General features: G+C 44.2%; 1 protein-coding gene across 1 annotated transcript in view; it reads right to left on the minus strand.

Annotated features, from left to right (window-relative positions):
* Nucleotides 1–286: 286 nt before the first annotated feature.
* The window catches only part of Wdr11 (WD repeat domain 11), a 50,744-nt gene continuing 39,446 nt past the window's right edge, over nucleotides 287–11,584 (minus strand). The window contains exons 20-29 of the mRNA XM_041667129.1: nucleotides 8,777–8,885; nucleotides 7,460–7,522; nucleotides 6,564–6,629; nucleotides 5,744–5,921; nucleotides 5,162–5,257; nucleotides 4,511–4,676; nucleotides 3,957–4,054; nucleotides 3,078–3,223; nucleotides 2,254–2,333; nucleotides 287–1,156 (exon numbers count right to left, since the gene is read on the minus strand). Coding sequence (XP_041523063.1) covers nucleotides 999–1,156; nucleotides 2,254–2,333; nucleotides 3,078–3,223; nucleotides 3,957–4,054; nucleotides 4,511–4,676; nucleotides 5,162–5,257; nucleotides 5,744–5,921; nucleotides 6,564–6,629; nucleotides 7,460–7,522; nucleotides 8,777–8,885 — 1,160 coding nt within the window. The 3' untranslated portion in view covers nucleotides 287–998. The remainder of the gene's footprint in view (nucleotides 1,157–2,253; nucleotides 2,334–3,077; nucleotides 3,224–3,956; nucleotides 4,055–4,510; nucleotides 4,677–5,161; nucleotides 5,258–5,743; nucleotides 5,922–6,563; nucleotides 6,630–7,459; nucleotides 7,523–8,776; nucleotides 8,886–11,584) is intronic.

Here is an 11,584-nt window from a genome sequence, read left to right on the forward strand (position 1 = left end):
GTATAGCCATTGGTCAAACCCAGTCTTTTCACCAAGGTGCCACATTGGTCTGGAATAAGCCATCTTCCTCAAGTACCCCTGATGCAGCTAACTTCAAAAATGGAAGACGGGAGTCTGGAAACTGCCCCCAAGTTGCTGGGAATCAGGGACTGAAACTTTGACCTGAAGTTGTATTTCTCAATGTCCCTGGAAAAATAAAGTAGGGGTGAAGGTGTTGTTCATCTGGCTATTTGGGGCTAAAAGAACCCATCTCAAAAAGAAAAAACTCAAAACAACAAAGTCTTGGCTGGGATTTTCCTTTATTTATCATTTTAATAGTCACAGATGTTTAAATTCTGAGCAATAATTTATAATAATCACATCTATTTGAAGAAAACAAAGGCAGAAAAATGTACAAAAGAGGCTTTAGAAATGAGGTTACTGGAATGTATCCTAGGAGTTAAAATTTAGACCATCCAAGACCACTAACACTAAATGTGAAGCTTAGACATGTTCCATGAAGACTGAGTCCCAAATACAAAACTCACCAATGCCTAAAGCAATGAATCCACTGTGTTCTCAAGGTGTCTTCAAATGCTCTGTCCTGCTGTGTCCTAAACAAATGCCTATCAACACAGGCACACACAGCACGTGTCTGAGAATCCATCAGTTGCACAATCTCTTGTTACAGATTCTTAAAATCTTTAAATTAATAAATGAGAAAGGAAAGCAATCCATTCTCTCGAGTTTTTAAGTTACAAATATTGAAAAGTAGTCACAGGGATCTTAAAAGCACTTTCCAAAAGAATGAACACTATACACTTTCCTACTGTGGGTCCCACGGGACACAGACCTGGCTCCAGAGCTGCCGGGACCTGCAGCCTTAAGAAGCTGGTGGCACAACTAACAGGGGCCAGGTCTTCACATCAGTCTGGACTGACCTTGACTGCGACTGTGAGCAGTCAGGCCAGTGCCCCTCACACCTTGCTTCCAACATTGGATTCCCTGCACAGAACATGTCACCCTTCTGTTAGTTCTTCCTTGGGGTATCCAAGCTCACTCAGTAACTCTCTGCCAGCTACTCCAGCTTTTGAAGCAAAATGCACGGCTCCCTGTTTAAAACCGAGGCTCTTCAGGCTTCGGGCATAGTCTGCATAGATGGCAGTGACGAGCTTCTGTAGACCTCAGTTAAGGAAGCCAAGAGCACAGATGCCAAAGTAGAAGGGCAGCTCTGCCCAGGTGCTCGGGGTGGGGGAGACGGGGCTAGTGGCCATGGGGAGCAGCATGTCACAAGTGTAGGCATTTCTTTATGAGGGGGAAGTGCTTCGGTCTGACCATGCTGTGCTCTGCACCAGCTGAGTCCAGTGTTCCTTGTAGAAGACCCCAGCCAGCGTCCTCAGATGCTCCTACCCCCGTACTCCACTGAGGACTGGAGAATGGCAGAGGACAGGAGAGAACCTCACATACCCCCACTCCATGTGGAAGTTTCTCAGAGACTGGCAGTCGGAGCAGAACACTTAGTTAGGGAAGAGGCTCTAAACAGCTGGGCACTGGGTTTTGAGATAGACAGCCCTGTTCTATTGTGTTTTGAAAAACTTGATAGCAGCCCAAGTGCACCAGTGACTGGGGCCGTGGCTTTGCCTAACCGTAGGCTTTAGTCACCTTTTCAAAAATTTTGCTTGAGTTTAGCTTTAAAAAGATGAGTATGTGCAGGGCTACATAACAACCAACATAGAGAAATTAGGTCAAATGCAGAAACTCAAGAAAAACTATAAGAGAAAAGGTAGTTTTGCAAACACGAGGACCTGGGAGCTATATTCACAAGCCCATTCTTTTCAAAAGAAGAAAGCACCCCAGGAGCTGGCTAGAAGAAATAGTGTCCCTGGTGTGGGCAGCTCCCAGCAGCCTGCCTGCATGGCACAACTCAAATGTTCTATCCTAGTAAATATCAGAGGCTTACTTGGGCACAGTGGGAGGTTTTCAAATTTTTTAATCTCTGTTTCCCGGGTAAACATACAAAACATGTTCCACAAAGCACGTCATTCTGAGTACTATTTTAAAATACTAGTACCACATGCTTTTCTAAATTATTCACTTTCCCTTCGCTTAAGTTCAAGCACACACTGGAAAGCACAGTCCTCGCCTCTCCTCTAACCAGCCTGCAGCCCCCCTTTCTCCTCTGGGTTTGCTGACTCATGACGTGGCCCTTTCTCCATATGATATAGTTGTAAATCCCACTCATGTTACCTCCTCTCCTCTTAGCACAAAGGATATCTGTGTCCTCGCTGACTTCAAACGCGCCATATTTGAGACAGGCTTCCACAAACAAGGCCGCTCTATCGAAGTACCTCATGCTGCTCAGCAGAACAGAAACAAGTCAGTTCTCAAGATCTGTCCTAGGTGGGCGGAGCCACCCAAGCATCTGACGATTTGCACACATTTCCCGTGGAAATGGAATGTTCTCCAAGTCATGCCAACACACTTCTAGGCCTGATTTATGAAGGAGAGAGCACACGTCTCCAAGTACAGGCTTCATGGTGGACAGTGCAGACCACTGTGCTAAGTTTAAATCACTGTAATCCAGGACCACAAATTCTTCATGGTGGACACTGCAGACCACTGTGCTAAGCAGTTTAAACCACTATAATCCAGGACCACAAATTCTTCTAAATTCTGTACCCATTGCCCAGTAATCTCTCAAGTTTGTCTCAATCTATTGCCTCTAGTTTTCAATAAGTCAATCTCCTATCAGAGTGAGATGCTCATGGGGACACCCCACCTTACCGTACTCTCCCACCTCTTACAGTTCTTGGGGCTTCTTCTCAGCTACTCTCTCAAGCCTGAACCCTCCCCAACTGTCTAAAGACTTCTATAGTCTTAAAATGTGTCATTCAGGCTTGGCAAACATGTTGGAAACTATTACAGCTCTAGAACAAATAACTAATCAACAGAGATACCCTATCCCCACTAGGGGCCACACAACCTTAGCTGTACCATTCTCCTTTCACATCACAGCCAAGAACTAGCTCCACCATTAGAACCCGAGAACATGGAGAAGTGGCCACCCAGTCTGAGTGGCCAGGGTTCACCAGTCATACCTGTGAAGTGTCTCTGCCACACTGACAAAGCAACCCAGAGAAAGAAGAACCAGGAGGGCCTTGGACTTCTGATTGACTTGTGGAGAACACAGGTGGTCAACCCACCGCTTCAGAACATCTGCACATTCTTCAGAATTTAACCGCACCTAAGAAAAAGGTCCACGTTAGAACAGAAACATCCTTCTGCTATGTGAGAAGGCCTTGCTGGTGAGAGGCCGTAGTCTATCATGGCCTGGCAGCTTTTCTCAAAGCTTGGCGACATGGGGACTCCCTCCCAGTGAACTTCCTGCTCTCTACCTGTCTTTACATTATCTGGAGAATGTCCCTGGGCCAGGAGGACTTATCTGAAAGCTGTCTCTAAGCCCGGATGCCCAATTTATATTTAACATGACCCTTGACACAGCTCCCTGCTAGAAGCCACCCCTGCCACACATACGGTAACTAAGACTTGTACTAGGAGCTTTGCTATACCATCTGCTGCCACTAACCCAGCCTTATGAAAGGAGTAGAACGCTTAATGCAAATTAGGTTTGTCACTACAACCCCCAATCCTATGCATTTCCTATACTCTAGAATCAAGCTGAGCTGATTTACTGAAGTCATCTCCCAAGGAAGAAGCAGAACCGCACGCTGTGGAGAAGCGAACTGTGCTTCACTGAAACAAACAGTTTATCACAAACTGCAGGGTTCAGCGCTGGAGGCCTGGCTGCATCGGATGCCAACAGGCAGGAATCAACTGTTTCACCTGACTGCTGTCAATGCAAGGTGTTTTCAATAAAAGCAGCCAGCTAATACTACTCAACCGGAGGTGAACAGCTTCGCAGCAAAAGAGCTGAGTTCTCTATGTCATTTCTCAGGACACCTACTGGGAATACCTACCTTTGCAAGCCATGCAGCTCGATTCCACTCGCCGTACGTCTGCAGGTAGCGGCAGGCATCCGCAGCCTTGTCTATCAGGCAGAGTAACTGAACGCCCTCTGGAAGACAGAAGAACAGTCCCCTCAACTGATCCTGCAGTGCTTTCTTTAACAAATTATTAAAAAGCAAAACTACATTTGACTTAAGTCTTGTACATTTTATACAAGGTAAGTACACTTAATTGTTTCAGATAAGAAGTATTTAACCTGGGAATAATGGGAAGTTGTCAAACTGAATTTTAAAATAAACTATTAGTACAGGGTTACCTCTACAATGTTACCTCTCAAGCACCCAGGGTAGTAAGCACGAGCACATTCTAAAGCATGAATTGGGGTGAAGCAGGGTCATGGGACCCTTGCTTACTGTCACTGCAATCATTAATACTCCTTAAAGTAAGCTCGACTCATGTGACTGCAGTCATCCTATACACAGCACTAGTTTTCCACAGCATCTATAGAGACGTGTCTTCAGCAGCCCAACCCAGCACTGACAGACGCAATAAAAGTGTGCCTTACCTGCCAGCTTGCCATTGGCGATCATATTGGTGGCCACCAGCTTAATGGTGCTCTGAGAAGGGCCTGAGGAGGTGACAGTGGTGACCAAACAAGCTTTCAGTGAGTCACAGTAATAGTGCTGGTTATCTGCACTCGTTTCCAACAGCAGCTGCACAGCTCTGTCTGTCTGGTAAGAGAAACACCTCCTCTAGTTACGGGGAATTCTCTTCCAACAGAGCCTATTAGAACCATAAGGTGGACTGTCTAAGTCTGCAGCATAGAGGTAATGTTCACTTGCAAACACTCCTGGATGCCTTAGCAACACATACAAGGCTGGTGAAAGTCCTGCACGTTGGCTCTAAGGCAAGCATAAAGACTGGCCTGGGGCAGAGCTGCTAGGAGCATCCACTTCAGCTGTGTACCACTAGGTGCAGCAAAGCAAACAGGTGCTGTCTGTTACAGAAGCTAAAGCTGCAGTGGGCTAACCACATGGCTCTGCGGCCTCACAATGTGTGCTGGTGGAACTGCTAAAGAAGCTTAAGTGTGTACAGAGAAGGACGCGCGTTCAAGTGGCTATATGCATATGGATGCACAAGTGAGAATATGCATGCACAACAAGGCTCTGAAATGTCCATCAACCAGCAACTCCACGAAGCATCAGAACTGACATACCTGACCCAAGAGTAGCAGCTGGTCTGTGCATTTCCTTGTGTGATCATAAGTTGACCGTTTTCCTTCCTGTAGATTAACTCTTTCTAGTTGAAACTTCTAAAGTAGGAAAAAAGAAGGAGGAGGAGCAAGAAAGGAGGAATAAGAAGAAAGAGAGAGAAAGGAAGAGAGGGAAGAAGAAAAAGGAAGGAATAAAGGAAGGAGAAAGGAGGAAGGAAGGAAGGAAGGAAGGAAGGAACGAAGGAAGGAACGAAGGAAGGAAGGAAGGAAGTTAGTTAGTTTAGTTTGGGCTATCAAACTTTTTAAGTCAAGTAAACACTGAGATTTATTGAAAATTGAAGTGAGCAAATTAAAATAAACTTTCCAAGTTAAAAAATTTAAGACAAAAATCAACCTTTTGTGTGTGAGTATGCATTAAAACTTAGTGTTTATAAGCTTTCAAAGAATCAGGCTTTTCATACAACGTGCCACAACACTTATTTCTAGGAAGGGCTCAAAAGTTCCCTAAGTTTAGGATACTCAGGAAAAGGTCAACAATGAAGAAGGTATCTGTGACTAAGGCTTTGCTCAGGGCAGCGGCAGCACCTGGAAGTAGGCGTTCTCACAGAGCACGTCGTAGCAGATATCCAGAGGGTTGTTCAGCCTGTCCTGAGGAGCGCCTTCCTTGGTTACCACTGCGTCTCCAGACTTGGCTTGGGACAAGCTGTGCAGGTAGTGGGCTGCCACTGTCCAGAAGTGCAGCTCTGACTCATCACCGTAGAGCCTGGAAGGAGGAAAGCGAGGCCTCCATGAATTTACACTCCAGGGTCGGATCAGGCTCCCTCGAGTGTCCTCAAGTCCCGAGTCCACCAGGGAAAGCGCTAAGCAGTGGGTCCTCGAGCCTGGTTACTGGGTTCCCAACAGCACAAGGCCTGACCACAACGAGCCCTTCACATCCAACAGCTCCCCAGGTCTGCTCTCCCAGTATCTCTGTGTTTGGGCATCAGCTCCACAGGAAAAGCTTCTGGATAAAGTGTCAAAACAATCTGCCACTTGTTCTCTGGAACACGGAGGGAAATGCCCGCATTGTAAGCGACTCTGCTAAACACTAGGAAAGCGCAAGTAATTGCTTTCGATAGTAACGCATAGGTATGTTTATCAATACACTTAGATGCACAGTTTTAGCTGACATTTTTAAAGCTGCCTATATGTGGAAGTCCTTGAGCACAGCAAGCCCAGGCCTCATTCAAGATGTCACCAGACTTCGGGTTTGTATCAGCATGCTTAAATGGGTTGTAAGTCAAATCTAAAGGAGGTGCTTGGATTTTGAAAACATGTCAGAGTTCGGTTGTAATGTACTAAGCCTCAATAAAAGAAATAAGTTAACTTGAAATTATCTCTTACACAACACATCAGAGAGCATTACCTGGAAACAAGGAGGCACCTCTGCAAGAGAGTGAATTCGGGATCAAGCAGGAGTTTCTTTATGTCGCTGCAACAGGAATCCAGAGAGAGGTAGGGCAAACATTTCCAACCAAACAAAAGCAAAGAGATGTATCAACACATGTTCAGGATTTCTAAGAGCAGTTACTGTCTTGGCTCCCAACTTACACAAGTGGAAGGATGCTGTCAATCACCCTGAGCACTAGGGCCAGGACTCTGCTTTGTAGTCTTGCAACAGTTTACTTGACTGCAAGAACAAGGATGTCACTGCTGACATTATTCTTAAAGTCTACAGTTTCCCAATTAAACACAAATGTTAATCTTAGAAAACTGAAGACAAGTAAGTAATTATTTTGAAATTTGCATTAATCAAGTACTTGTTAAAGATTATTATTACATATGGAAGATTCTAGACTGCAAATAAAACGCTCTATTTTACCAAGAACTTCATGTGAACCTTTATTTTGTCTCCTCCTTTTGCAAAATAATTCTCAATAGTTACTTTTAATTGCTCATGGCTCTAAGGAGCACCAGTTTCTTAGCCCAAATTGTGCACTCACAGCACCGGGCACAGGCTGTCTCAGAGTCACCTGCCTGCATTCTCTAACACAGCTCCATGAGGCGTTCACGGGCATGGAACTCCTGATAGAGCACAGCAGTTTGAGAGCTGGGAACTGGGAGAGACGGACACTCTCTCCCTGCAGTTACTAAGTTAGTCCTTCTAGCAAACAGAGCTGCAAAGAGGAACAAACCTATGTCAACAAATTGTCTCTCTGTGGGCCATTAACACTTAGGAAAAAAACTGCTTGGGTTTTAAAAAGTCAAATTAACGTGTGTCACTTTCCAGTGTTCTTATCTGCTATGAAATACAGTGCTTACTTAGATAGCGCATTCAACTGTTCTTGAAGGAGAGTCTTTATTTCTTCATTTTCTGGATAATCACTGTGCAGAAAAAAAGTGTGAATCATTCATTATCTCTGCATTTACTACCATGTATTTCTTTACTAAAAAAAGGGTTGTATTAACATAGAAATAACCTTTTTATAACCTCTTGTTAAAAACTTGGCTACAGGATAAAGTAGTAACAAAGGGCCTGGGACCCACCGACCATTTTTATGGCTGTCTCTGTCTTACTGAACAGAAGAAACAAGGAAATGAATAAAGACAACCACAGGTTTCCAAAGAGGAGAAAACTGGTTGGCTGGCTCACAGAACGACCAGGTCTAGATTCCTTTCAGTAAAGAACCTACAATGAACGATGACTAATGTGATTTGCTCCCTCTGCCCTGTAGGATGGCATTTGTTTCTCTAAGTAGATAGTTCTTAGGCAACAGAGACTCATTGCCTTAAAAACAACAAAACCCTCATATCACACTACCCTGTGCCATCCACATATGATAAGTTCAGTAAACTGTAGTAAATAATTTCTGGTTTGTTCCTATGAAGACTTTTTGCAGTGAGGTAGACACTGATTTATAAACACCCTTCTGATTCTACTTTATAAAGAATTAGGCCTGGCCCCAAACCTCCAGCAACTCTTGGCCTTCTTCACAGTCATCTTTCCCCTCTGTCCTGATGCAGCCCTGTGTGATGATCACCCAGCCCTGAGAGCATCCTAGGCACCAGCAGCTCCTCTCCATACTGACCCACTCTTCTGCCACGGCCCCACAGCAGTGAACAGGTAGAAGAGGAATCCGTGTAGTGATGTGGTATTTCTCTCTGTGTGCTGTGATTACCATAAAGAAACTGCTTTGGACCTACAGCAGGGCAGAACTTAGCTAGGCAGGGAAAACTAAACTGAACGCTGGGAGAAGGAAGGTGGAGTAGAGAGAAGCCATGGCGCCACTGCTAGAGACAGACATGCTGAAACTTTGCTGGTAGGCCACGACCTCGTGGTGATGCATAGATTAATGGAGATGGGTTAAATTAAGATGTAAGAGTTAGCAAATAAGGAGCTAGAGCAAATGGGCCAAACAGTGATTTAAATAATATAGTTTCTGTGTGATTATTTCGGTTCTGGGCCGCTGGGACAAACAAGCGGCCTCTTTACAATATGTGCAGTCCCTCTGCCTTTGCTTGGATTGGTGCTAGGGCTTCATTCCTTCTAAGTTTTGGACTATAAGCCATGGCTATTTTTCATGAGTGACCCTCAACCCCAAGTAAATTATGCACAGAAAACAAAAGGAAATAACTTACATGTGAGAAATGTCCAAAGAATATCGGCCATTCCAAGGCTGGTGTAGTAAGAAGGCTTTCAAGGCAAGGGCGGCCCTTGGAACAAGGAGGTATGGGCACCACACAGGCTCTAGGCAGCAAAAGAGTGCTTCTCAATGAAATGAACTTTTATCCCTCAAGAGTCTCAGCTATGGACCATTTACAGGACAGTCAGAAGACCAATGCCTACACCTGGTGCACCTGGGACTTTATTCCAGAGGAGGGGTTCTCTGCATCAAGTTTGATTAGTACATTCTCCTTCTTCTTTTTAATGTTTCAATATCTGGAATGATACAAAGCTCTGTACTACTGAAAAAAAGATTCAATGTAATAACTCAATTCATAACAATAAAGCTCATTTTAAAAAACATTAAAAACAACTACATTTACCTGCATTGTCTGTACCACCAGATAGGTTTTTTTCTGAGACTATTAAACTAACATGGTCTACCCATCCATCAGGAGTTTGTTGTGAAGGAACTGGGTGACCTCTGATCTCTGTTATTCCCATGAGTCCTTTATGAAGTCTTTTGCACACAGGGATAATTTTCTACAGCCCCCAACATGCAGCAGCTACTTATTAGGACAATACAAAGCAAATAAGAGCTGGCTGTTTTCAGCACATTCCAATGGAAAGAAACTTAGCAGCTACACACAGCATCTCCCTCCACTGGCTCCCCACCTTTGACCCACTGCCCAGGGGCCCACAGGCTTTCGCTACCCAGTTTCCTCCAGCACACGTGGAGCCTTTCTTCCCTGGTCTCTTGAACAGAAACGATCAGTTAAAATGGCCAAACGTATGACAGACTGTGCCATCTAATATGAAAGAAACCTACTGAGCACCTGAAAGATGGCTAGCATGAAGAAGAGAGAATAATTTAATACATCCTGATACTTGGCTCAGTCATTATGTAACTTCTAAGTAGATTTGAAGTGACTTGAATATGTAGCTACTGCTTACAAGAAATATTATAAAATTCAAACAGGACTCGAATATTTCTGCTGAAAATTTGTCCTCAGAGTTATACAGCTAACCCAATTTAGGTGGCAATACAGATAAAATATCAACAAGATCTCAAAGACTTAGTGCTTTAAAAAGGTAAAATATCATAAGTAATTATTAATAAAGATTATACTTGAAATGATAATTTTTTATATATTTAAGTTAATAAAATCTTTATTAAGATCAACTTTATCTCTTTCTTTTTAGTTCTTAAGGAAAATTTCAAGCAACCCATCTGACTCATGCTTCTAGGAAGCAATGCTGCTTTAGCAAGCATTCTATATGCCACATCAAAATTAAACTGGCGACAAATACTATGCACAGGCTTTCCAACTCGAGAGTCAGAAAAGGTAAGAAATGTTTTCACACCTGAGACTTTTACTGCTGATTCTGTAAAAGCACCTAAAATACTATCCACATTGAAAGGCTGTTAGTTACTCCCCAAACATCTTGATAATTATATTATTTTTAAAAACCTAGAGTCTATTTGGATGCTCACCTTCCTGGACCTGGGGGGAGCAGGGAGGTCCTTAGACTTCCCATAGGGTAGGGAACCCTGACTGCTCCTTGGACTGGAGAGGGAGGGGGAGAGGAGGGAAGTGGGAGGAGGTGGAAATTTTCAATAAAAAATAAAACAAACAAACAAAAAACCTAGAGTCTGGGAGCTAGGGACACAATAGTGTACGCACTTAGCAAGTCAAAGGCTCTGGAGTCAACCCTGAGAACCAGGGCGAAGAAAAGACAAAGGACTTGGAGCCCAATAAAGGCTGCTTTTTTACCCTCCCTGGGAAGCTAGTGACCAGCAGTGACCCTTCCCCATCACTATGTTAAAATCCACCTTTCTGGCTGAGGCTATACCACTAGAGATTGAACGGGAGTAATATTTTTCTTTTTAATTTAGTCAAGTTTAGAGTATGATGATGTAAACCCTGGTTCCCAGCCAGATGTTTAAATACAGTCTACACGGTGAATATGATGGACTCCAGTTCCGTAGCGCACATTAGAGTGATGATGGAGCCTTGAGATTTAAATTTTAAATCAAAAGTAAAAAAAAATTCTAAATACTTAGATTTTATTTACCTACTTCTCAGCTTAGAACTAGCAACTGTTTTGTGTTTTAAACATCACCCTTGGTGTTCCCTCAATTTCCTTGGCTCCTCAGCTGTGAAGTGTTCGCTTGTGTTCGTCTCCCTTGGCGAGGAGGCCCTCACACCTCTGCGGAGCTGACAAATGACTCAAGAACAAGCATGGGAATGCAACAAGTGGCTTTTCCTTTACCTGATGGCAGTCCCAGCTACAAAGAAAGAAGAGCTAGTGCCCCAATACAGCGGGCAGGGGTTGGGGTGACAAGCAATGCACAGCACATGTCAGTGACACCACGAGCACTGTGGCAGGGACGCCGGCACTGTCACAAAGCCTCAGTCTCCCAAGTCCCAAAGAGGAGCTGGCTCTACAAAGCACAGGCAGCTCTGAGTTGAGTCAATGAACGAATGACCAAGGCTCTAAGAAATTTCTATAAAACAGACAGCCAGGAGTGCACATGGAGGATGACAAGAGGATACTTGGAGCTGGAAGTTCCTGGCTACCCCAGTTAGGACCAGAAACACTGTTGCCCTTCTTTTCTTTTTTTTTTTTTTTTTTTTGTTTTTCGAGACAGGGTTTCTCTGTGGTTTTGGAGCCTGTCCTGGAACTAGCTCTTGTAGACCAGGCTGGTCTCGAACTCACAGAGATCCGCCTGCCTCTGCCTCCTGAGTGCTGGGATTAAAGGCGTGCGCCACCACCACCCA

This window comes from Microtus oregoni, unplaced genomic scaffold (assembly GCF_018167655.1).
Source record: "Microtus oregoni isolate MIOR12 unplaced genomic scaffold, Mior012 000016F_ref0000370, whole genome shotgun sequence".
Classification (NCBI taxonomy): domain Eukaryota; kingdom Metazoa; phylum Chordata; class Mammalia; order Rodentia; family Cricetidae; genus Microtus; species Microtus oregoni.